At 40.1% G+C, this 27,991-nt stretch overlaps 1 protein-coding gene across 1 annotated transcript in view; it reads right to left on the bottom strand.

The window, feature by feature from the left end:
• Positions 1-27,991, bottom strand: part of CREB5 (cAMP responsive element binding protein 5) — a 212,907-nt gene that overhangs the window by 182,804 nt on the left and 2,112 nt on the right. The window contains exons 2-3 of the mRNA XM_086468150.1: positions 26,772-26,865; positions 17,650-17,771 (exon numbers count right to left, since the gene is read on the bottom strand). Coding sequence (XP_086324276.1) covers positions 17,650-17,771; positions 26,772-26,865 — 216 coding nt within the window. The remainder of the gene's footprint in view (positions 1-17,649; positions 17,772-26,771; positions 26,866-27,991) is intronic.

The raw sequence follows: 27,991 nt of genomic DNA, 5'->3' as shown, positions 1-27,991 counted from the left end.
CTGTCTAAGCACAAGGAAATAGGTTTTCCACTAAGATAGTGCTCTGAAGGTGATTCTGTGCATGTTTTATACTGTCTGCCAGTTGTCTAGGAAAATTACAGTGGCAACTCCTGGTCACATACACTAAAAGACTTAAGCTGAAGATAGCTGCTAAATAGCATAACCTTCAGCACTCCTGACAACTAGTATATAGGAAACGGCACTGCAACCCATGTGATATTCTGAAAACCATTTCCCAAACATCTCCTAATTGAATGCTTGATCTCATTTCAAATACTTGGCACAAATTGTCAGATTTCAGACCAAAGGCTAAAAAGTCAGTGCTGTTTGTGACTCAGTGCAAGGTCTCCTTCAAAACGTGGGGCACCATCTCACATTTCTGACACAGTGGTGAAAGGGTTTGCAAAGCTGAATCCAGTGAGTCTAGATTGCTAGAGCTGGGCCAGAATTTTGCCCAGAGTTTCACACTTTCAGAAGATCCAAACAAGAAAGCTGATAACTTTGTCGGGGTTTACTAACTGTGTCCCCTGTTGTAAGACCAGAAACTTTAATCCTCTCAACAAGATTTACTGGGTAACGGCAGGGATGCATATGTAAGTTTAGCATTCAGATAAAAGCTGTTCAACAGAGAAAGAAAGGGAAAGAAAAAAAAAAAAGATGTAAACTCAATGAAGTTCAAAGCAAAAAAAAAAGAATGAAGATTTGTGTGATAGTAGAGAATATTCTTTGTTGTTCTTTTAGAGTATTTGCTTTAAGGCAGAAATATGATAGTCCGAATTTTAATAAGATATGGTAAAGAGTCTGTGATGTAGGGAGTCCAAAATTATTATTCTTCCTTCAAAAAGGACAGACAACGTACTACCCTACAATACTTGGTCTGTCTCTTCTTACAGTAAACATTGCTAATGCTCCTGGAGAGGGGCTGACCTTGCCAGCCAATTACATTATGCTAATTTGTCTGTTACTATAACTCCTACAGAGGCATTCACAGCTCAAAGCAGGACAGAGATTTATATTGTCTCTTCCAAGCTGCAGACTATGGACGTTAATCTCTCTCTCTCCTTCCAGTTACAACTCTACATGGCAATATCTACACGCAGCACCACTGCACATTCAAAGCAGCAGTTATTGCCAGCTTTATTCAACTTAAAACACAAGCCGTGGTCCTACCTTGCCCTTTTAATAACTATCACTCTATCTAAGAAAGCAAATGCTTGGTAACAGCTGTTTTCCTATGAAAACATATGGTTTCTCATACGCTTTTGAAAACACCACAGGAATGTATTCGCTTGCTAGATGCTAATGCCATGTCACTATATCAAGCAACAAAATCATCCAAAGGAACTGCAATACGTTTTCTATGTTATACTCACGTATTACAAAAATACCTATTGTTTCAAAGCAACAAAAAAAATCCAGCTGAAAAGATTCAGTGTAAAAATAAGGCTCGCAATTTAGGAGTTATGTGCACTACAATATTACTTAAAGATGGGATCAAAACAGTGGTCTTCTACAGGCATGTAGCAAATGGTATGCTTCATGCACGCAGTTTACAGTCCATATTGTATCATGAAAAAAAACCTCATGAGATGTGGCTCTTCTAATTGCTGGAAAGATCAGAAGCTTCCCTAACATCTTCCAGTTGAGATATGGTAAACAGTATCAAAACCAATTGAGTCGCAGCAGTTTATAATAAACTACTCTCCATCAAGTAAACCAGAGTAATGACCTTTATATGCTTCTCTCCCTCCCTCCAGAATACTTAGGGCAAGCTAAGAGTATTCGCATGGCTGGTTGCATGTCAGAGGAGATAAAAAGAAGCTAACCTGTTGGGCTACTTTAACTCAGATGTGTTCAGTCTAAGGCCAGGCTAAACTGGAAGCTAAATGTTTTGGTAAATAAAAGTTCCAGCTGTGGTTTTGAAACTGATTTCAACATCAACGGACATAAAAATGCAGAAAGTTTCAAAGTGTTAAAAAGACAGTTAGGGAACTTATAGGTCAGCAGGAAAACCAGAAAAACGCAAAAATGTGGCTTATGAGAAGGTCTTACAGAAATTTGCATTGGCTGTAAAAATAATTCCACCGGGAAGTTTGTAGAAAAGAAAGAAAAAATTATATTCAATCCAGTTTATGCTCTAGCATCAACATCATCAAGAAAATCACCCAAACTTCACTGCAAGACCTTCTGAACATACCAGTATCTCTAGATGATATTCCAGTACTTCTCATATAACTTCAAAAATTTTACACCTATGTCTTTATGGCAGTTAACCACAGGGTCACACCAAAAAAAAAAAAGCCACCATGCTGAAATGTTATTTTATTACCTATTAACAGTGTGAGGGCACACACAGAAGTCCACAAAAATCTCCATCACTGACTTTACAATTTCCAGCAGATCATGTTGCGCTACTGCCTGCAGTTAATGCCCTGAGTCAGAGTCTGACTTCTAAGAAGGTGCTTAAGCACATGATGCACAGAGGTCAGGAAAGCCAATGAACAGCAGGAACTGGTGAAACTCCTGTGACGCTTGAGGTATGGCCCTCAGGCATCTGGTCGGCCCCTTTCCATGGCTTATGATTTCCTCCACGCAGTCTGTGAAAGGTAACACTTGCCCGGTGGGCACATATGTCACTATGAGGATCTAGCATTTTGCAACCTACTGGCAGATGTGCAATAAACCCATACTGACCTCCTTTCCAAAAGCAAGCAGCAACCAAAGACTTAATAAGATGCCCTGGGCACAGGAGACTTAAGAAAACAAGTGGATTCCTTGTGCAACTGTTCCTACCAGTGAGGATCTAATGCACCAGGGACAAACCTGAAAAACCCTTGGAGGAGATTAACTCAGGACCTTTTGCTCGGAATGTAGGAACTGTGTCTGAAAGTGATATAAGCCAAGGGAGGGAATGGAAAAATATCCCCACCTGGCAAAAAAGACACTTCGCAGTTAGCAAACAGAGGTATAACCTTACAGTTATACCTCTTATAGACACCATAAGGAGATTATGAAACTAACTTTCAATACCAACTTCTAAATAGCACCCAGTTCTCTCACTCCCAGAAGGTAACTGAGAGCACCTTTTGCCTAAGGTGACTCTTTCAAGCTCAAACAAATAGCAAGGTCAAAAAGCAAAGAGTCCGTGTCATAGAGGCAAACAGTTCAGACGTGGCACTGGTCAGATCTGCAAAGACTCAGCATAAGAGCACAATGAAAACAGATTTGCTCCTTTTTCTGTACACTGGGAAGGGAAGAAAAAAAAAATAAAATAAGGTACAGCCTGCCATTCACAGGTTTCATATCCTGCCAAAAACAACAGTAAAGTATTCTCATTTACTCCTATTTGTTATCCGTAACTCCAGTTCTTCCCTAGAAAAGAAAAGAAGGAAGAAAAGTTTGATTTACAAATACATGTCCAGTCTTTCTGGATATATCAAATGGCTTTGTGTGACAACAGGTATTTTCACAAGGCACAAAAGTGTGAGAAGACTTAAATGTACATACAACAAAAGTGAAATCAACTGCTTAAGAGACCCTACAGCACATAGCATATTAAAAATTAATAAAAATATGTATAGAGTTATACTGTTCACTTACATTTCTCTTTAGAATCAGAACATTGGCTCTTCCACAAAGCCAGTTAATTTAGTGGTAATGATCAACACATGATATATTTCTGAAGTCTCCAAAATTTAATTTACTAGTCATTTTCCAGCTGATGAACAAAAGGAAACTGCTCTTCCTGCATAATTAACTTAGCTTATACTCCTATCATGAACAGTCTATACAAGGCTGTATCTGTACTATCTATACAACAAAGTCTCGTCTGTGACCTTGCTATGCATGCAGGCAAATAAAAAATTTAAAAAAAAAAAAAAATTACACTGCAGACTCCCAACAACTTCAGCAAAACTACCTCATACTAGAAGTGACCTAAGATTACCTCATTTTACATACATATATCCTCCGTATTAAGCAACATTTTCCAAAGATGTAGTAAAAGGAGAGCACAGTATGAAAGTATTTTGAAGGTGCAGCTTTCCGATCAGCTCAGTGGGTTCACATGAGCAAATCTGATCCCTTTGTGAAGTTTTTAAAATTTCCTCATTGCAAATATAACTTCTGGTTATCTCTTCATTAACTATTACTGGCAGAAGCTTATCTGCTTGACAGGAGAGAGAAGGAGCATTTTAAATTACCAGAGTATCACATTGCTTTACATCCCAAAAGGGGCGAGGGTGTCTAGCTGGCACAGCTCGTGGAAGTCGCAGTGACAGGGATCTGATCCAGACAATATCTGTACAGACAGCACGTTAGGTTTCTTAGCTGCTCAGCTCTTTCACACTGTATTAATAGTCTTTGAATGCATCAACTCTGGAACGAGCAGAGATTTTTTTATTTTCTTGGAAAACATGCTGTGGTATTAGGTTAGTAATTTAATCTTGTTGGCAATATAATAGTTACGGTATAATCCCTCACGTTATAAAAGTAATTGCCATAATCATAACGTACATTCAATTATTTCTTCTGCTACAGTGCAGCTGCAGTGGTTTCCCACTCCCAACCTGCCGTCCTATCACTGAGGAGACAAGAAGGGGTAGAAAGCAGAGCTCACAAAACGCGCCTACAGCCCATCCCTCTCTCTTGCCTAATAGCAAGTGACTCCCCATCCCAGTTAATAAAGAGCTCCTTGTCCCTCCATTATGCAGTGTAATCTTTAAAAGATTACATTCTCATTTGGGAATGAGCCAAGAGCCAGTGGGAAATTCTCTAGTAAATTGGATAGGGAGACAACAATATGAAGGGCAGCTGGATGGGAGCACATTTTTTCAGGGCATTCCTATTCCTGGGGCCCTCCGGCATTGTTAGAAGTCCTGCAGTCTCGGCTCTTTTCACTGCTGTGTTGTCAGGATAATGCTATTCAAGAATAAGGGGATACAGATTAGCTGGTTTGAAGACGAAATGCGAGGAAACAAATATAGAAAAGTAGTAAGAAAAGAAGAGGAAAGCCCAATTATATTTTTAAGTCTTACCACCTTACATAAAAACAAGGGAAGAGCACTTTGTTTTAAAACACTGTATTAAGTGTATTGGCTACAATAATAAAACATGGGTTTTTTTCTTCTCCAGTTGTCATCAAGAAGGCAATTTGAGCACTCCATCACAAATAGCATATTAAGAAGTGTTTTGAAAGGAACATATCCCTCACTGCCTCTTTCCCCTTGCCTGTACCTTCCAACAGATGCATTTGCCCAGTGGAATCTACTTTCCAACCCACACTACCTGTGATCCAGGATGGAGAAAACCAAAACAACATCGGCAGGCAGCCTTACCCCATTTATCCCTGCACGCAGAAGGATGAAAGTGAATGAGAAAGGCAACTAGATTTTTGTTGTGGGTTTGTTTGGGGTTTGGGGGTTGGTTGGGTTTTTTTTGTGAGTTTTGGGGTTTGTTTGGCTGGTTGGTTTGGGGTGGGTTTTTTTTACATATATATATGTATATACACACACATACTTTAATTGTTCTTTAAAAGTAATTTCTCAAGAAGAAGTCACACAAATTTATGTACCCAGAAGATGCCTCATGTTTATTTGGTCAATAATGCCATACATATATTACCATCTTAGTACCACATTTTGTTAGAAAATATAGAAACCTCATTTAAAAAAAAAAAAAAAAAAAAGAGCTATGACAAATGACTTATTTTTTTCTGGAGGAATAAAAAAGATCTGGTACTTTAAAAAAAAAGAAGTTTTTAATCATAACCTGAAATTCCAATCATTATTCCCTTTCATGTAACACAATTAAGTTATTTATTATGAGGAAGTAAAAAAATAGTTGTCACAGCAGGGTACCAGAAAGGTTGTTTTTACCCTGAAATTAGTGTTCAACCAACTACAACTTTCTTCACCTGCAGGACACTCAAGTAACAATAGTTACCTAAAGTCCATGGAGGCAGGTAAAATACATTAAATAGAGGATGTTTGCAATTTAAAATCTTAGTGTTGGGAAGTCCTGATTCAGCAAACCTCTACACACATGCTTGAAGTTAACCACATGTTTAAGAGCTATTGAAGTACACGGACTTTGGCCCCATTTCAGAAAATCAGTTATACACACATTTAACTGGCCGAGATGGATGAAGCAAGGAAGAGAAGTTGAGGTAAGAGAACTGTACCTGAAAAAGATTCCAGCCAAACAATAATCCACAAAATAAGAACTTATGTGTAGAGGTGTAATACACTTAATAGCTTTCCTGGTTTTCCTGAAACATAGACGTTGGCATTTACACTTGCATGAGTTTACTGAATTGGAACAAAAAGATAGCATAAATGGGAGAGAACTACGGTAACTTTGTCATTAGAGAAACAGGCCTTACATAGACGTATACATCCCAAGGGTTATACACATAGATCTCAGAGATAAGACAGGAGCGTGATGAGAGAAAGAATAAAGGCCACTGAAAGCAGAAACAACTGTGTCCAGGCTGACTCTCCCTTCCTCTTTTTCAGAGAAAAACCTGTTCTAACACCCAACATCAACTAAGCATACTCATGTCTCCTCTTCCTTGTACAGTCACATCCCTTGACATCTCAATTCAACATTACATGGAGAAACTAACTAAATTTCCCTGGGTTGGGGGCACGGTGGGCAGCAGAGGAAATTATACTTTTCACACTCCTCTATCTCTGCTCATTCAATTCCGCTAGCAAGTACATCACAGGAATATTTTAATGCCCTACTTCTCAGAAAAGAAAGATCTGCCTTTTTAATGTATGCCTCATGTGAGTGCTGTTCTTCCATTCATTCATTCATTCATTCATTCATTTTTCTCTCTCACTTCTACAGCCTCATGGTAGCGCCTCCCCCCCCCCCAACTTTCTTCATGGCTGAGTAATATTGCTTTTCTTTTTCTTCTGTGTGAATTTTCCTCTCCATTTTCCCCACCAAGTCTGACTTGGGGTAGAAGTAAGTCCTTTATATAATATAAAGTAAAAATTAAAGGTACTTTTCTTCCTTTCATTCCTTTCTCCCCTTCAGCAACCCATACTTTCCCATCTTCCTCCTTTCTCTCCCCTCTATCCCATACAGTGTTAGGATATCAGGGAGGACTCTTCCAACACAAAGGAAAAGGGATTAGCAATGTACCTTACTTTTCCTTCTCCCTTGATAGGAAAAGAAAAGGTAGGACTGGGGCAAAAATAAGCTGCCAGACAGAAGCCCAGACAATCCACAGATGAGGCAGCTTTTACCTTTTCTTCCAGTTACCATTTCTCAGCATCAGTGGTGAAGCCAAAAGCCAACTCCCTTTCTGTGCCTACTTTGAATTTCCCTGTGCCTTGATAAGTCCACAAACAGGGAGAAAATACCACTCCCCATCTCAGGTGAGGAAGGAAGGTGAGGAAGAGCAAATATCTCTTAATGTAGGAGGGGAAGCCACGCTGACCACGCATACTTTAATCTCTGCTGAGAAGGAGCTCAGAGACCTGCTCAACTAGCAACGGTAGGGTACTTTCAGCTTATTGAAAGGTGGTGTGGCATGGAAGTCAAGTACCTCCGTCATTACACGCATTACACTTACAGGTTACACAGATTAGAGTTTAACATTGTACCTTAATGGGTTTTTACTGCAGTTCCTTTTGCAGATGTCTTTTATTTTAAAAGGGAATTTCTAACCTTTAATGAGAAATACTGGAACAAACTACAACTAATAAAAAGGCAGAACACAAAGCTTATGCAACAAGCCCACAAATTTCCCTAAACACTACATTGTACATTTTTACTGAGACGCACAGAAAAATCAGTGAAACCTTCAAAAACAAATTTCCAAATAAAAACTAGCATAAAATCAAAAGGGGCCGTAGCCATTTTCAGGAATTCCAAAGAAAGAAAGAAAAAAATACTTCTTCAGGCTCATAACAATTTTGCTATCTCCATTAAGCATATTTTTCCATCAAGAAGATTTCTCTTAATAATAGTATGCCACAAATGATCATTAAGCAGGAAAAACGGGTCAGGGCAAGGAGAACAAAGATGAAAAGAGAACTGCTGAGAGTTCACCTCTGCTGTTTATTTTGAGGCACACTTAAGATTCGAGTCGGGCTATCCTAATTGTATTCAAAGATTTAGTTCTCTAAAGAACATAAACAAAACTAGCAAGGGCCATCAGCCAGAATAAAGCTTTCCTTATAATCATAGAGTAAGGTCAGCTTTTGTTTGTTCTTTTATATGGTAATCTCAACTTCTCTGTGTTAACTTTTTAATTTTTTAAAAAGGAGAAAACAATGTTTCTTAAGACTAATGGCCTGTTTCTGCAGGGGCAGCTTTTTCAACGTGCTCACACATTTTCTAGCTTCTTTTGGACGTGCTTTCCTTATCAAAGCTTTTACACCTAATCTAGGTTAGCGTGCTCTGGTTAGCAGCTTGTAGCCATTGAAAGACGAGGCAATAATCCGTCTAGGTTTAGGGCATTTTCATAGAACTGATGCAGAGCTGTGTCAATTTTAATGTCATGCTATGGAGAGTGCATGCAGCTCTCTCCACTTTAGAGGATTAAAAGTGACCTCTCTTACCAAAATCAATAAGGGCAGCTTGCTGTGACTAATAGGTTGTAGAAATTCAAAAGAGAGGGTTTGTAACACTGAGTTCATTCTGCCTGTGTCTCTCCCCACCCAGCCCCAGACTGCCTGGCAGAGCTGTACTTTGACGTGTACATTCACATGGCAAACTGATGTCTGTTCCCTTCCCAGGGACCAGACCAAGCCACACACAGTTTACTCACATTTCAGGGAAGAAAGCAAGCTGATATTTAATTGACAAGAGTGGACTTGGCAACTTCTGTAGAGAATCACGTGAGAGAGAAATTTGAATAAGGAAACAGTTAAAATGCACCTTTTTTTGCTGCCTAGTATGGGTTTTAAAAGGCTCTATTTTTACATATTATCAGGACATCAACAGGTACCCAGGTACTTCATATCACTTCATGACCACAGGTCTTTTTTCTAGTGTCTAGGCAAAGGCTTTTCTCCCTTCAGATCTTTGCCTAGTTGTAATAGGCTAAAAATTTAAATGCCATTAAAGTCAATGAAACTGACCCAGAGATGTATGAGGCTATACATCCAGCTACATCATTCATTAACTGCCATGGCATGTGCTCAGTTGTTCTGGCTTCCTTCTTTTCTCCACTATTCCTTCCGTTACTCCAAAGTACTTCAGATTTAATAGTGAAGTTTGAGGGCTTTTAGAAATACAGTAATATCGTAGAGTACTAGAAATGGGTCACGCTACAGAGCACACACAAGGGGTGTAAAGCGAGTTTTCAGTTTTTCAGTTTCACATTTTATAAGACTAAAGAATATAGCAACTCAGATCAGCATCTCCTACCTTATGGTGAAAATACCCTTACTCTCCTGGATGTCTTATTTCCAATTTATTTTGCTTGAGGTACAAATTAAAAATCCTTACCCACAGTTCATAGCTTGTGGACATTTTCTGCACATAACAATCACCATCGTTGTCTTTATGCCAAAAAAACAAGACCTGCCTTGCGGGAGCAAGGGAGAAAAGGGGCTGAAGTGGTGGGAGGAACCCAACTGTAAAGGTTTAGGAGTCCCTACGGAGGTTTATAAATAGATGACTGCCATGTGCAAAACGTGAAAGAAACCCAGTCAGCATAAGAGCTGTTGTTGTTTTGAAATCCTCTAACTATGTCCATTTAGGCAGTAGACAAGAGTTATAAACAAACAATAAATCAAGAAATTATTAGCATTTGAATTTTGGCAAGATAATAAAATGTGTAGGGGTATAATCAGTATATAATAGGAAAGATCTGCAAGCAAACCCACCAATTAATGATAAATAGGACTTGGCACAGAATAACTTCACCAATGTGGATCTCATTAGATGGCCGTGGAACCTGTTCCCGCAGCAGCCCTCTCCGAGTGAGGGAAAGGTGAGGTAACTGAAATGTCAGCGCACCCACCCCCTCGCAGCTCTTGGGCTCTGGGATTGCAACCACCTGGGCCAAAATGACAACCTTATGGTGCAGTGAAGGCCATGTCGTGGTTCTCCAGTCTTTAACCGATTGGTTTCCTCGTCCCAGCTTCTGGACCTTTGCTCTGCAATTCCATCTCAACAAAGGCAACTGAAAACATGCAGCTTCACTCACTCTGGACAGCGAGAATCCCTCTCTCCTCTGTTCACCTTGCTTTATTAATGATAACTCTTAAAGAGGGAAATACCCCCAAGCAAGCGCTATCACTTAAATAGATAAACAGTTTGCACACCAGGCAGGGGGAAAGGAGAGGGGGAAGAGACCCTGCCTTATTAGACTAGAAACAGACACACCATATTAATACAAAGAATCAGCATATGGTTCTAATAGGCTTTCTTAAAATGATTTATCAGCTGTGATTAAGCCCTCGACCAGCATGTCTATCTTCATAAATAAAGTAAAAGTGCACCTTGCTCTGAAATATATCAGCAGTATCTTATTACCTACCCAACCATATAGGCTGCAGTCCACTCTGGGGAGCAAGGAGCTCGTGTTTAATAGCACAGCGTATGCTCTAAAGAGATTGCCAAGATTTAGGGGCTTTACCTAAGAGATAGACTTATAAAAATGCCAATACAGGGTAGGTTTATCCCTTCATCATGTGCCATCCAGTCCACGCTGCTGGAATCTGAACTAGTAACAAGAAAGCTGTGCCATTAAAAATGTTCATAGGAAGACCGAAGCAAAATGCACAGCTATGCCATGTTGTTGTGAAAGAAATGTCAGAATGAAATCAGGCAGGCCTCCTTTTTTGGGGGTAGCCAAAATATACAAAACGCAACAAAAACCCAAACATTACAAGAGGGTGACTCAGCTTCTTTGGGTCAGAGACAATAAGAAGCATAAGGAAAATGGACTGTCCTGACAGAGCTCTGCAGGATGATTCATCAGCTGGAATTCAGAAGAACATGGAAGGATTATGGTTAGGGAGGTTTAGCTCAATCAAAAACGTATGCCCTCAAGAATTGCCTTTCTGCATGATACAGGCACTTACTGCTGGAAAAACATTCAGGTCTTCTCTCAGAGTATGAGGATCTACATCCATAAATCCATTCAAATACAGTCCATTGCTACAGAAGAAGATAAGAGAGACCTGCCTGCCAGCAGAAGATAAGATGTACTGGCAGCAATGAGACTAAGTAAAGCCTATTCCTCTGAATATTTCTGCAAGGTCATGTTATGAACTTGGTTGTCTTGACAGCTTTTCTGCACCATTATGCAGAAAGCGTCCCTTTTGTAACACAGTTCTGATGCTAACTAAGTGCCTGGACATAGATACATGCTCAAAACAGGACTCGCAAAGTCAGAGGACTAAAGTGCCAACTGCAGAATTGCCATACAAAATATTACATACCACCACATGTCTACCATGAAAGCTCAGCAAGTTAAGGAAAGCAGTTAAAATCCAGCAAGTCTACCCATCTGGAGAGAGGAGAAGAGCATTCTTCCTGTCTTTAGCAACACTGAACAACAGCTGATAAATCTTTAACACACATGGTTTGTGGGATGCTCTATGCTGAGAGCGAGGAGATATGGAATCAATCCGAGGCTCTGCCACAGACTTCCTGTGCAATTTTCAGCACGTCACTTGAGCCCAGATCCTTTATGGTAACTCGCTGATTCGCTCCTGCTTTATTTCAGTGAGAGCAAGGCACCAAAATGCCTTTGAAGGTGTCTATCAATCTTTTGGGGCCGCATTGCTAAAGGTATTTAGGAACCAAAAGAGACAGAAAGCTGCTTGCTTGGCGGAATGGTGGAGAGGACCCAGCTCCCCTGCAATTCTTACTCCATGTCTGCAATTCCTTCAAGAGCTTGGTGTCTCACTCCGAAGGAGCTTTGGAAAACAACGTCCTCTGGAATCTTTTTTTCCTTAGAAAATAAGAGAAAAAGCATTTCCCTTCTCCATAGGAATGCAGCAAAGTTAATCAAAAAGAAAAAGAATTTATAAATCAACAGTGAGCCCATAAAGCAGATCAATAACCTGATGCAATTAATACACATGAAAACTCAGAATAACCCATTGGAAAAACTCTGATACAGAGTAATAATGTATCTTTACAGTACTTCAATGTGTGACTCAGAAGAAATGCTATGCTGTGAAGATATGAGCATCTTCACACATACAGATGTTATATTTAGAGTTTAGGAACTATTATACTGAAATCTTTGAATGTGGGGTGATATTTTGGACTTTGACCTTGAGAGTTTTGAGCTATCACCTTGACAACAGCTTAACTGATTAATAAAGTAACAGCTTGCAGTTATTACAATACCGACAACAACGGCACCGTGGCCCTTAAGCACTGTATTAACATAAATCACTCCTAGTCTTATTTTGCATCTGCTATAACATACTCACCACATAAGATACTCAGTCTCAGTGGGAGAAGTCAGAGGGACCTTTGACTTGAAAAAATATGGACATTCTTACATTGTGTTTAGACAAACACACACCGAATGTATATATGTGTATTTATAATTACATAATTAAAAAAAAATCAAAATAGTAAGCATTTAAACATAGGTCTTTCCTTTCTTCTGCTGTACAGACTGTCAGTCAGAGTCAAACGTGCTCCAGGAACAAGCTTATGAGTTTGTTGGTTTGTATTACTTCACAAGTGAAATTCAGCCGTTTCAGAGCACTTGCCTCTCAAATGTCTACCAGCACACTATTCTTCTCAATGACCCCACTGGGGTTTCAGAGTATTCACAAAGGAAAACTGGAGCTAATGTGATTACTGTAGAGGTAGGGCACACACTCAGAAGTCATACTGTTCTACACCAGTGCACTGCAGCATTGACACCGCCTCCCACCAGGTCATGCTTAAAAGGAAATTAATCTGCAGGTCTCCTGTCCTGCATTGCTAGAAAACTGGACAAAAAATGTGTGCATATTGTTGAAACAAGGTTCTGTGCTGCACATTAATCATGTGAGTGGGAAGCGTCAGGTGAGTGCACTCCTTGGGAGGGTAGCTGTTTTTCAGAAACGGCCAGTGTTGCATTTGTCATCCATCAGCTAAGCCAACCACTATAATCCTGTTCATCCCTGTTCTTCTGTTTCACCAACAGAATGCATTGCCAACAGTACTAAGGGGGTTCTTCCCTTCACTGGACTACTTCGATTTGCTGATACTTTTCCAGCAGTGAGGTGCCTGCGGTCGGATAGTATTTACAACAGCTATATTAAGCCATGTAGAGGACTTGCTGGCTATGAGCTTCCCGAACTGACACTGAACAAGCCATGTTAAAAACAAGGTGTAGTTGAGACTAACTGTTTCCCTGCCTCATTTGCATAGTTTACATCCTACCTTGCAGCAGTGAGCACTGGTTGGAAGATTTCAAAACTGCAGGATAACCCTGAGGGGGGCCTACAGGAAGCTGGAGAGGGACTGTTTACAAGGGCACGTAGTGATAGGACAAGGGGCAATGGTTTTAAACTAGAAACGAGTAGATTTAGTCAGATATTAGGAAGAAGTTCTTTACCATAAGGGTGGTAAAGCACTGGAACAGTTTTCCCACAGAGGTGGTAGAGGCCCCATCCCTGGAGACACTCAAGCTCAGGCTTGATGGGGCTCTGAGCAACCTGATCTAGCTAAAGATGTCCCTGCTTATTGCAGGGGGGTTGGACTAGATGACCTTGGGGGTCCCTTCCTGCCCAATGCATTCTATGATTCTATGATTCTAAGTGATGCATCCAAATTCTAGCATAAGCAGAATGTGATTTTTAAAATGCCCTCATGTTGAAAATATTCAGCTCACTATTTCTAAATACTACTTGATGTAGTACTCTACATGCTACCACTGAGCATACTTCCACTCTATCATTTCGTGCAGGGAGGTCAGACAAGATTCATTTTAACGAAGCAGGTCCAATTCAGAAACAGATACTGACTCTTCCCATCTTTGATGTTATTCCCTCAGACCCAATCTTAATGCTCAAAACAAGATGCAACAGCAGGACAGCAGCAAAGGTCATGCGTTTGCAAGGATAACCCATCACAAACGCTTTGGATATTTAATGCTCTGAGCAGCGTAAAACTAAAACCTGCAGCTAGTAGGCTAAGACGGTCATCTGATCTGCTAGCACTACCTGCCTTGTTGATCTCGGTTGAAAATTTTGTCTGGGGCAGAGCTGTCAATTGCTGCCTGCCTCAAGCTCCTAAAAGCTTTAATATTTACACTTTTGCAAGTGGACATATAGTGTAGGCATCCTTTTACCTGTGCAAATTTTGTTGGTGAATTTGACAGGTAGACACTGTGTCAGGAAGAGTGTCAGCAAGAGAATGAAAAGAGCATCTTTCTCATACACTTATCAACATGCTTATTGCTGATCTAGAGCACCCCTTGCACTTAAGGACTAGGCCTTTCTCAGGCAGAGACTTCCAGCTAATATTTGATGGTATAAGCAACAGAGGAGCCAAAGCAAACTGACAATCTCACTTCAATTTATAACTTAACTTTTCTCTAGGTTCACATCCTGCAGGTCATCATTATTATTATTACTTAAGTCCACTCGATTCCCAAGCAAAGGCTAGCCCAAGTGTACTTCAAAAGACAGTCCTTGACAGATGAGCTTACAATCATAAGATCCATCAAGCATAGGAAGCAGAAAGAGACACTACTCACACTTTACACATGAGTAACTATGCTAGAAAGATAGCAAGAGATGAGTTCCTGGATAGGCAGCTGGGATATTAATGCAAGTGCTTTCCCCTCAATATTACCTTTCCAAAAAGGGTTACACACAGTGTTCCTAAAACCGCGTATTCAGCGCTTCACAGCTAATTTGGAATGTCACCAGTCCACATAACCAGCTTAATCACAACAAATTCTCATGGATTATCCATGGGCTCCCACTCAGAAGGGAGGAGGAGAAAGAATGCAGCTAATTGGACTTTATTCTTTGCATTTTCAAATGATGATTATCAGAGGGGGGGGAACAAAAAAGAAAACCCAAGTGTTTTTCTCTTACAAGATTTCAGTGTCAAACTGTGTGCTAAACCACAGCAATATACTAAAATAAACAAAATTATTTCTTTCAGAGTCCAGAGAAATTAACACAACCAAAAATATTTTTGGAAAACTTTTCTGAGGCATGAGTAAGATTTCCATGTAGCTGGTCTTAGTCTCCAAGTCTTGGTAGGTTCATTAGGACAACGCTACATTGCACTCATATTCCAGGGACGGGCTGTTAGAAACATTTCGTTCACGATAGCTGCAGCCAGAGGAGTCCCCTTCTGTTGTGCCTTTGTCTCCCGCATTTGTGTAAAGCCCTACCGGGGCCCGCTTCAGATTCCTATCTGACAGTCAGCCGGTAATGTAAGAATGAACATACAGCAGACTAATTGGAAACACAGAGCAAATGTTACAGGTTAGGTAGCAAGTGGGACTTCTGCTTTCTTTTTTTTTTTTTGTTTTGGTTTGGGTTTTTTTCCTTTTTTTTTTTAATTTTTTTTAATTATTATTTCCTCCTCCTCCCCCCCATCACTGCTCCCTGGAGATCACCAATGGCAGCTGCACGAGTTGGTAGGAGGAGGGCAGAGTAAAACTTCGAGAGGCCATTAAACAACTGGAATTATCAGGTAACTTGATGCCCTTGTCTAGCTTTTAATCAGATTGTGCAACTACTCCTTGTAAGTTGAAGTGGACTCTGCAACATCAAGCATTGCAATCTGTGGCTAACTGCGTTGCAGTCTGTGGCTAACTGCATGGAAGTCCACATCAGTAGATTTCTCCTCATCTCCTACTCATGCAAAATAAACACCACACAGAAAGAACAGTTTAGGAATCCTGTAATTCACAAAGAAGTAGGAATGCACAGAAATGTTCTCCTTGTTTGTGGCCAAGTGTCCCCTCTGCAGCACAAAAGAAACAAAGTATTAACAAGTTAAAGCTAAAATTAGACACATTTAGCTCATTACATGGCTGTTTCCTAGCATTCATCCTGCACACACAGAGCTGTGAGGGTCAGTCTGGGCTATTTTCCCAATCCTTGGCCAAAACTTGGACTCTCTCACATTTGGACACTTTTTCCTTGCTCAGCATAACATGCCGCAGCCTCTCTCCTCTTCTCTTCTAGCTGTCCCAGTCTCTTTCCTTATAAGCCACAAATAAACCATCCTTAGACTCCCTTCCCTATAAGCCAAAACCAAACCATCCCAGACTCCCTCTCCATAATCTTTCTGCAAGCCTCGTCTCCTGTCCTGCACCTCAGCAATCAGCTTTACCTCTTTTTTCCAAAAAGCCTCTTGGGCCTTTACTGTTCAGACCTGAAGATCCCTAAACACTGCTACCTCCAGATTTCACACACCGCAGCAGCATGCATACGAATTTTGAGTTGGACAGGAATCACCAACAGGCAAAGCAAATGACACAATACAGCAGCTATAAGAAACAGTACCCATGGAGGAAGCCCTTGCAATTGGAGGCACAGACACTCTGAAAGGCAAAATAACGCTGAGGCAAGCTAAGGAGAAGTGCCCTCTGGCTTTAGCACCATAGCTGCTTCGTGGCTGCCTTTTCCTACTTTTAGTCTGTGGTACCGGTTAATGTTCAAATTAGAGAAACAGAGGGTACCGTGACAACTAAGCCAAATAACACAGTGTTCAATAACTGGGGAACTCCTACAGCAGGGGACACATTACCTAAGAATTTCCAAGAGCTGCAGAAATGGGAAAGGGGAAAACAGAGGCACAAAAGGGAACATTGTGAAGGGGAGGCACTGGGCAGGTTGTCGGAAGGCTGCAGGGAGCAATATGCTCGTGTAGGAAGCCCCACATCACTCATGTGTTTTAGTTCTCAAAAGCAACCAGAACTTTAGACTATTATTTGAAAAGTTAAAATTTCATGCATTACCTCTTGCTGGCCTCTGTAGTGCATTAGGCTCTTTTACAATTCCTTAAAAATTTTAGGATCCCTCAAAACACTCTAACAATCTTTGGGCATGGGAGTACACCTAACCCTATACAAACTGACCTATATAATTCAACCTAAACTTACAAACACTGAGACTAAAAGAATACTAATTGGAAATGGGATATGTTATCTACTAGGTATTACAAGCTAAAGTTTCCCCCTTCAACATGAATACTTTATGAGAAATACAGAAACATAATAAAGCTGGTAACAATGACAAATAAATCCAGGGGCCCATCATGTTGCAGAAGAAAGAGCAAAACTTTTCTTCTTTTTTGTGCGCGTGTAAAGTAAATGCCTCCTCATAATCCACATTTCCCTGTAATGTATTTGAGCAAGTTTGCAATTCAGACTTCAAAGATAATAGACTTTTCCCAAGTCTCTCCCTCAAGAGGTGTGTGATTTGTATCATAATTTACTTAAAGGCAGCGACTTGGAATCAAACCTTGGTAAACACAGCTACATGCTTTTCGAAATGTAATGCTATTTCTTGGTTGGTTTGGTTGCTTGGTTTTTTTGTCGACTGTTTAATACTTTAAAAAGCATGTCACAACTTATAGTGCCACCTAGTTTCTAACCAAAAGGTTACTACCAGGTACTATCTGCTCTCACACAGTGTCCTTTAATGTTTTGAAGGAATGCAAGGGGGAGGAAGGGTTCAGGGTGCTCACACTCACCCTTTTGTTGTTCTCTTCTTCTTGTGCCTTCCTAAACTCGTGCTCTAGGGAGCAATCAATGTCGTTGAAGAGGCCCACTTCCTCACAGTTCTTCAGAAAGCGTGTTGGTGTAGGAGTCTGATCTAAGAATATGACAAGAAATGATCATTGGTATTTAAGATTAAAAGGAGGAGGAGACAGTTAAATAGTCTCCCAGGAAAAGAGAGGTTCTAGCTAACTTCTCCATGCCTTCCCACCCCTACCACACCATCATTAAAAACAAACCACACAGCACTGAATTTCAGCACCATGCACTGCAGGCAGGCAATGCTTGCCAACAGTGTCCAGTAACAGGCAGCAGTCATCATTCAACCAGAAAAACAACAGGCCAGGTTTCCACAGGGCACATAACACAAGTGCATATCCTTAACGTGTGCAAATGGTCGTTATAACTGTCTATAAACTTCCAATAATAGGTGCGTGCAAAACAATGCACAGTGCATATCATAATGCACATTTACACCACAGCACGCTGGTAACTGCTGCAGATATGCACAAGTTAACGCATTCAAGTGCTTGGAAACCACCTCAAACACACACATACTTCGCAAAACACATGAAGGTAGCCACAGCAAGAAGTTCTGCTTCTAACACAATTGTTGAAGAAGGAGTGAAATGACTTTTAGAAAGCTATGAATTGTTAAACTTTCACCACAAAGAAGCATCCTTATGTGTTTTATACCTAGAAGCATTGATAATACATATAAACCATGAGATATGGAATCAAAAGATTTTTCATGTATGCCTTCACCTCTAGGAATTTTTTGTCCTCTCAGAAATAATTCAGGGAAGGATAGGATTCTCTTTAATGCCACAGGCAGGAGGGACTCAAGAAGCCACAAGGTTTTCAGCTACCTTTTCCAAAACCCACAAGACAGATGAGCTAAATTGTCCTGTGGACTGTAGTTTCAGTGACAACCTTGGCTTCTCTTTCTTCAGGACGTGGAAAATCAAGCCCAAACTTGGGAACCAAAGACTCGTCAAAGGTCATATCTAAGGCACCTCCATTCATTGAGGTGAGTTCATAACTATTCCACCTCACCCTCCCCATCTCCCCCTCAAAATTACAATACAGAACCATATTAGCAAAAGCCAGGAAGAGTCCATATGGTCTTTTCACTTTTACACACATTTAAAAACAAATCCTCTCTTGCATGTTAGTTTCTTATTCTCAAGCCCCCATTCCAGCTCAAGCTGATTTATACCTAATTTTATGGAAAGACTGGACTCACTCTCTTCAAAAATAATCTTCTGCATACTCATTGACAACTACCCTATTGTTTGCAACTCATTCTTTAAAGAATGAAAACTCTGTCGTACTAATCCCAGTTGCCCATAAAGGGCCAGTTCTGACCTCAGAAAAAAGCTTCCCACTTCAGTGCGTTCTGGAAGAAAAATTTGGTTTCTTGCACTTAGCTAAGCTGGGTCAAGTTCTAGTATTTCCCCCTTACAGGGAACAGTTACCAGACACAATGAACTTTACATGGTCAGCACAGAAACACACAGCGACCCCTAAACAAAAGGCAGCACAAAAGCAATGCATGCAAAAGGAAAGGCAGTTTTCACTTGGAAACTAAGGGAGAGGATCAGCCTTCTCCATTATAAAGCCAGCTGAAGCAAATTTCCACCTGTACCAGGTGTGGCCCTACAGGTTTGTCCTTCTCAAGTAATCCAAGGGCAAACACACTCATTTGCATTTATATTTCTGATGGAACATATTGATGTTATATAAAAAGCAAGTCCTTAATGTTTTCTGCTTTATTTCTTTTGGCTGCAGCATCCTACTTGTGAGCTTAAAGGAAACAAAACTCAAGTGTTTGGGAATGCACATATATTTATCTATTAGTTTTCACAGCTAACTACTGTATTACCAGAGTCAGAAACATAAGACTTTCCAAGAATCTTGCAAGAAGAGCACAAAGAGCTGAGTCAATGAGGTGGTGACATTGATGGGAGTTGAGGACACTCAGCACTTCACAGGTCCACATTCTAAATAAGTAGTGCCAAACTAATCTCTAGGGTAACCTCACTGAACTCAGTAGATTTACACCAGGGTTTTCTTTGTCCCTTGCACTGGAGTTTGTACTGGAAATTAAGTGTACTAAAAAGCAGGAGAAATAGAATTTATTTCCAAAAAGGATTAAATACTACTGTTGTGAGAAACAGGATTGCTTTGTAGAAAAACAAAGATAATCGTTGCCAAGCATTCCTGGACATAAAGGGCATGTTAGTATTTGAATGTGAGGCAAATACAGGAAATGTTTTATTTTCAGAAGTGGTATATCCATATCAAATAAGCAAGGTACCAATTTCATTACCAAGTTGAGAGACTAAGGCTTCATAAAGAACTTGATGGCACCACTTTCACTAAAATCAAAAATTGTAAGGTTTTTTTCAGAGCTGCTTGAGCCCAGAATTTGGGGAGCAGGACAAAAGAGAATACAGTAACACAGATAAGGTCTTGTTATTTTGCATCAAGGTACACAGCTGATCCAGAAAACAGGCATTACTACAACAGGCTATAGCAGGTCAGAGGCAATGTAATAGGTAACAAGGTGGTGATTAGGCATGTGCAGCTGATGTCCCCAATCTGTTCAGCATCTATTCCATGAATGTTAGACAGACAAAAAAAAAAAAAAGTTATCTCAGTGAAGTAAATCCATTTTAACAGTGAAAACAAGCAACCCAGAGCAAGAATGTGACTTTAAATGCACAAAGGCCTCATCAGGTTTTCTCTGCACATGCCAAAAGTGTACCGTCTGCATGTCAAGCAGCCTGAGATAACTAAATGTGTTGCTGACAGTTGATCTTTCCAATTAATTACTTTATTGTCTAAAAGCATCAAAACTGATAGATTAATTACACTATTTACATCACCTATGCATTGACACGGTGATCTTAAATGACTACCTCAGTCTCCCCATATGGTTACTGTAGTTTCCATGATCCAGAAATCAGACTGGCAGGAATTCACAAGATTTTGCTAAAACGACAGCCCCCCTCTCCTCCCAATCAGGGGGGAAACAGCACCAACCACCCAGCCTAAACTCCATCCACAGGCCTTCTGGAAGCCAGATCAGCCAGATGTAAAACAAGACCTGCCTTTCTACCTTATAATACTTCATTCTTCAACATCCACAGAAACCAAAACTCCATGAAACCTCTGTGTTTGTATAAGAGCAGAACTGATAAAGATCCAGACTTTAAAACGTTGAGACTTTATACAGTATAGTAGTTACATTGCACACACACTGCACTCACTGGTTTCAGCACTTTAGAGCTACCAAGTCCAGTGGGCTTTCTTTGCTTCTGAGGCAACCAACTATTTTGTCTCTGCAAAACACCAGTTCCCCCTCACGAGGTGGGCAAACTAGTAGAAGATATTACTCTCAACACCACATTAATTCTTTTACCTAGATTAGGCAAGCCCTGTGGTTCAATTTGGAATAGGAGACCCTAGCGTAAGTTACACATTCAGGTCTCCCAGAATTAATAAAATATTCCCAATTCTCAGCACTTAAAAATGCATTAATAGTTCCAACAGCTTGTGCCTGACCTCACTGTTCCCTGTTGGTACAAACAAACCTTTTGTTGCTATCACCAGCGCCCACAACTATTGCAGGCTCACTCAGAGCAGGGCTCTGATTTGTTGTACTTCAGCAACTGGATGTGCCAGACCCATCTGGACCAAAACTCAGACAGAGCTACTACTGCTCTCAGCATTCCTGCCGAGGACGTGCGTTACTGTAGGAAGCTGTCAGCATGCATGCTCTTAGCCACACAACCCAGGACTTTAATGGCCCAAGCTGCATTTTGAACTGGGCAGACTGGGTTAACTAGGTATCTGGCTATTATACTGATCAGCCATCCAACCCAGTCCCATTGTTCGGCATGTAAAATCTTTCCATCCCCAGCTGGTATCAGAACTAGTTTACTATGCTTTGAGGCATCTACCTCTAGCCAACTGTCACTTCATGGGTGAACCTGTGTCATCTGACAATTACTTAGGAAGTTATTTCTATCTCACCTTCACCACCAGGTTGAACATAGTCAAGCTTCAGACTAGGCAATAAATATTTCGTTCAGCCTGTTACTCAGGTGAATAACCAGCCTCTCTGATGACACAGTCATGGCCAGAAAGGCTGTAAGAAGCAATTTAAATAAACCTCAAAAACGTAAGTGGATAACATAAAAGCCCCAGAGCAAGATCAAATGGTCTCACTTGTGCAGAGCCCAAGTCAACCTAGTGTATCTTACAGGAGAGGATTTCAGAAGCACTCAGCAATCGGATTATGACCAGAACCTGATATACTGAATATATTTTTGTTACTGAACATTTTGAAAACCAGTCCTCGGTATCTGAAGTGATGCCTGATTCTCCAGACTAACTCAGAAATATGTGCTACAAGGCAATGGGAAATTTGAAGTCTTCAGTAAAGAGACCCCATTATATATTAATTATTGGCTATGCAAATTTTGTTTGATTTTGGCTTTTGTTTGTTGGGGTTTTTTTGTAATTACTGAAATAATAGTCTCAGAAAGGACACTCTCAATACATTGCTTTCAAAACAACAGCCCACAAAATGTCACATTAGCTTGCTATATAGAGAGTTTATTTGAATGCACTTTGTGAAACTGCCAGGGATCCTAGAGCTTCATTCCTCAAAGCACAAATTAAAACTTTAAAGCATGATACCAGTTAAGAAAAAACTGAAGAACCAAAGCTATGTGAAACAAGCTTTCATTCTGGGAAAAAAAAAATCAGATTCAGTAAGAGATATCTAACAGCACAGCTCCAAAGCATGTAACTTGATTCCTCATCTCTCTTAAAAAAAAAAAAAAAAAAAATGTTTAGTCTGATGTGCAGTAATAACAGGCATTTGGCTTTTTCAGCTGTGGGCTCTGTTGAAGTTATATACTTACCCATGTTATACTTCCACACAATGATAACAAAGTCAGAGTAATAGGGCTAGCACCGAAATTTGAAGGGCTGCCCATCAAGCAGCCACAAGAAAAGAGGAATGTCCTGAGAAATTCAAGGAGGCTTCTTCATTGATTTCACAGGTTATTTCCCAAGTACACCAAGCAGCTCAAGGTCACAAGACCTCAAGCAGGTGATAGAAGAGAAGAGGAGGAAGAGAGGTGCACCCAGTCATACCTGGTGGAACTGCGCTCACCCGGGGGCTCACAGATGAGGGCTCCCAAGAACTTTACTGCTTAAAGACTGGCCATTTAAAGCCCTGGTTGGACTTTCTATGGGGGTGCACATACTGGGTAGAGCCCATCTATAATCTCTTCTGGTCACTCAGAACCTGTACAGTTGAATTTTAGAAGACTTTTCATTTCATTATTTGGTAAAGCAAGGGACACAGAAGTGACCAAGAAATCAAGTAAAATCATTTTTCCTTATATCCAGTCATTTTGTACTCCACAAAATTCATGCCCAAATAAACCTCCCTGTGTAAACCACAAGGAGAAAAAAATTAAACCAAGGATGCCTAAGTTACCTCACAGACACAGGCATTACCTGGGAAAAGTAATACACTTGTCCTACCTTTAGCATGTACCCTTTTTCATCTAGAAGAGACTGTTTCTATCTCCACAGCGGGCTTTACCTCCAAAAATCTAGAGGACTGGATTTCAGTGAACAGAATGATGAGGAAACAAGGTTTTTATATAGATAATTGTGGCCTCTCTTGTATCTGCTAGCAGCACTTTTGGAAGGACTCACCCCCCTCCAATGACAGTACAGTGTTACTCCTTCCTTTCCCAAATTTGATACCACAGGAATCTCAGTGTCACCAACTCCCAAAGTTCGGTTCCACACCGCTTTTAGCACTTACCTGGAGGGAACAATCTGTCTCACAGACATTAATATTTTGGTGTTAAAACAAAAAAGCTTTGACACACAACAAACTACAGAGCTTCAAAGCAATGCAACGTTCAGTTAGCACAACAGCAAGAGATGACGTCTATTTCACTCAACCTAACTACAAAGTTTCCTGCAGTGATGACTAGCATGCAAAACTTACACAAGGTATTCTGTGTTATCTCAAACAGCTCTTTTTTGGCTAGGAAAGATGGAAATGGGAACCATCAATGACTCTCTACCCATACTCATAACAAAGACTTTCTAATAAACAAAAATAAAATACGTACACAAAAAGGAACAAATAACATTAATTTTAAAAGACAGAAAAAAGATTGTAATGTCAAATTATCCAACAAAAGAATCACTTGCATTTTAATGAAATGCCTCTAGCAGACTTCCCTTCTACACAGTCAGAGAACAGAAAGCTATTTAGTGTGTGTATATATCTGGAGTTTCTGAATTCAAGAGCCACTGGATTTAATAAAATCTGTTCTTCTCCAGACAGGTTGAAAAAATGGAAGAAAATATGGTGGAGCTAGTTGATAACAAGGAAGCTCTTGGCAAGACATACCTGATAAACCAGCCACCAACAGTTTCAATCAGGTCACAGAACCTTGTTTATTAAACACTGACCCCACTTACATAACAACATATAACAGAACTTTATCTCTCACAAATTGGTATTTCAGACCTCAGCACAGATTTTGCATAAGAAACAAGTTCCTACTTTCCAAGTAATATTTTGCTTCCAAGTCATATTCTAAGATGTTGTATTGGTACAAGACCAACACACTCTCAGTTTTAGTGCCTACTTCCAATAATAGTTTATAGAAGACATGCTTAATGTGTGTTAAATATTACTGATATTATACTGATCCCAGAGTGGAGATTAGCTATCGCTGAAAACAAATTATAATTATAATATATAGATAATTATAATGACTACCTGAAATCATACATCCCGTTACTCTGCATGACTAATTACTAATAACGTATGGATCAAATACAACACACTAAAAGATGGTATACAACATCCTGGAAAAAAGGAGAAAGTCTGACTTCTAGGCAGCTTAATAAAAACAGAGAAAAAAACCCACCACACACCAACACTGCACCTGGCTTATTACAGGGCAATTGCGGCTGCAATTCTTTGAATCTACTGATGACAGAAACAATTTTAAAAAAAAAAACAGTCAAATAAGCAAAAATGCAAAAAACAAGAAGGAAGACATGAAGACAAATGTCTAAGAGAAAAGTCTGTCTCTTTCCCCCATATATCATTAATTTTTCATTATGAAATCTAAGAATAAAACATCTTAAACTTTAAGGTATTTAGATTTCCCCAGGGTTTCGGTGGGTAATGAAACAACTATTTTTCAATGTCTCCCTGAAGAGAGTAGATGATCTATGATGCTTCCAAACTAAGGATTGCAAAATGCCAAAGAAATCCACCAAACAAACACAAAAAGAAAAATCAATACACAGTAGCACTGGGTTGCCAAACCATTATGGTCAGACACATTTGCCACAGCCTTTACGAACATGTGCAGCTTTTTACTCTTTCATTACTACAGAGGATCATCATACACAAAGCACAAAGAACACATCCCTCAGAAGCAATCTTGGAGCCTTTCTGGACACGAAATTCTGGATTTCTCCATCCTTAGTTGGATAACTGCAGGTCTAGTGGCCCCACTACTGGTGGTAGTGGTGGGAGCCAGTCAAAGCTTTTTGCTTGGAAAAGCAGCTCACGGGATGGAGCAGAACAGCTAAATCATTGAAGTTACCAAACATAAACAGAGCTACTCTACTCAGGGGACTCCTGATGACAAATATACTCCTTAGAAACTGCCCCTGAGCAAAAGCCTTGCCTAACAGAAAGTTGTAACAAAAGGCAGCATTTTCACAGGGTAAATGTGCCCACAGCACAGATGTCTTCAAGCAGTTTCACTGCCAGAGGACACGGCCAAGTGCAAGAGCAGCATTTTCTCACTGGTGCTTGCAAACACAGGATTCTGCAGGCATAGCTGGCATGCAGGTACTTTACAAGCCCTACTCTTCAACATGCTCTGTACTGTTCCTTTCTACACTTAATTCACTATGGCATTTTCAAGTGTAAGAGGAAAGTAAATTCTATTTGGGACAAGGTCTGTCTGATTTCTCACTAGTGCCTGAATTCCCAACAAACAAACAAAAAGCCTAAATCAAATATTTGCAAGCAATTGCTACCCAATTATGATTTTCATAAAAATGGAAATGGTTTATCCATGAGAGTTAGTCTGCTGGAGAACCTTTAATCATTATATATTTGCACCTAAAATGGCACAATTTACCTTGGAAGAAGCCCATTTCAAAAGATAAATATCAAACACTGGTTAACATCCACATGCACATTTGCATCAGATTTTTCTACAATTACTCTGAAACCTGAAAAATCCTCATGATCCTATTCTTAATAATTCATTACTATAGCCCAAGGAATATACAATAGGAAAGGGAATAGGTGAGGAGAGAAGCAGTAAGATTAAGGCTAGCTTGACCTTACTCAGCACTCACTGAATGCTAGCAAGACACCGATACACCCAGACAAGAGTGTGAAAAAGCTACCTAAGAAACTAAAGGATGTCATTGCACAAATACCAAATAACCTCTGTGTGTGACAGGGGAAGCGCAGAGAGAGATGGTTACCTTTAGGGGGAAAGGGTACTGGATATTACCCACTGGTTTACCTTTCTGGTTACGGCTATTTACAGTGGGCAGGTCTTCAGCCACCATAAAGGTGGCTCATACGATGAGGTCTGTTACAGTCGCTGAAGTGAGCCTGTCAAACTTAAATAGTGAGTCTTACAGGAACAGTACAAATGCACTTCATTAACACGCTCACTGCTGGGCTCCCAGGTGACATGCGCTTAAGTGCCTATATTTCACTGGCATGTTGACACGCGAGTCAGCAATAGAGCTGCCAGCATGGCGGAGGTTCAACAATTTCTCTCCTTCTCATGCCAAACCTGTGGGAAGGCATAAGAATGGCAACTGTCTTTTTGTTCAAAGATATGCATTCTAGCTTATTCCATCTCTACATGTTATTTAATTGGAGCCGGGGCTTTTAAAACCAATCTTGGAGGTATTTTGCCAGTAGCTTTCCAGTAGGAGTCATGCTTTCAACATCATCTGAATAGTTATCTTGACTCTTGAATTCGTGTCTTCTTACCTGATAACATATTATCTGTTTTTATTGAAGGAAACTTCAAAGTCATTTCATGTTTGTGCCTGTGAATCATCAGATGATCCTCTGTTGGAAAACGCTGTCAGGCAAACACAGAGAGAGACAGAGAGAGGGGAAGAGAGAGAGAAAAAAAAAAAAAAAAAAAGAAGAAGAATTTAATTCTCTAATAAACTTTTTGGCATTGGACAGAATTTCAAAAATGAGAGAAAGAAAGAAATGTATCCAGCTAGAAACGTGTCCAAATGGCACAGGAAACAGAATATTTGAAAATGCAAGTATGAGTAACAAATACTTGCACTCTACTCAGAAACGTATTTGCTGCAGTGCTCTCTGGGGTTGCAAACTGCAAGGTGTCATGCATTTGCTTAAAAAAGTTGCAGACCAAGTTTTGGATTCTAAGGGTCTCAGACACCCGCTCCAGCCTCACAAGTCACCACGTGCCTGAGGATCTGCGGTAACTGCTGTTGTATATGCTCTTAGCCCACGGCAAACATAAAGTAATGTGGCATATCTTAAATCATTTTACTGGATTTTTCTGCTTTTGTGTCTTTCTGCAATCTGTATCTGCTGAACAGCAATAAAAGCGATCAAATAAGCCAGCCTTTCCTTACCCAAAAGTATTCAGGCAAAAGACATCTTTAAATTTGGAAACCTCTGGCATTTTGACTTGATTCAAAGCAGCAATGCAACAGTGCTCAGCATATAACAACTATTTATGACCCTTCATGATAGCTAATTAAAGGCTTTTCCTTTGTCAAGCAGAGAAGGTGGAGAGATGTGCTTTGTGAGAAACTAATCAGCGTGCTGAGTTTGTTTTGCAGTCTGATAACAGACTTCTACAACAAATAGCTTCTTTTGAACAAGACAAAGAAGAGACAAGCTTGAACAAATGTTCAAGCACTTGCACACTTGGGCTCTAAGAGCAGATGGGTTCTGTTAAGTTTCCTTCACCAGAAGGTGCATACACAGACCTTTGCTACAAACTACTGTAATAGTTTTAACAGGGTGATTTCAGGACTAGCAAAGGCCCAAAGTTGTATCACTAGGGCTTGAAGAAAAAAAATAAATTTTAAAAGCAGCTTTTTAAAGCAGCAGGTACATAGGAGACTGTAAAAAAGCTGGCAACAACAGACTTACAGTGACTTAATGCTTTCAACACAGTATATTCTTGGCTTGCTTGTGGCTATAGTGTAAATAGTTGCAGT

The sequence above is a fragment of the Leptosomus discolor genome, chromosome 7, assembly GCF_034619465.1.
Source record: "Leptosomus discolor isolate bLepDis1 chromosome 7, bLepDis1.hap2, whole genome shotgun sequence".
Lineage (NCBI taxonomy): Eukaryota > Metazoa > Chordata > Aves > Leptosomiformes > Leptosomidae > Leptosomus > Leptosomus discolor.
The sequence above is the reverse complement of the archived record's forward strand: the minus strand, read 5'-3'. Positions and strand labels throughout refer to the sequence as shown.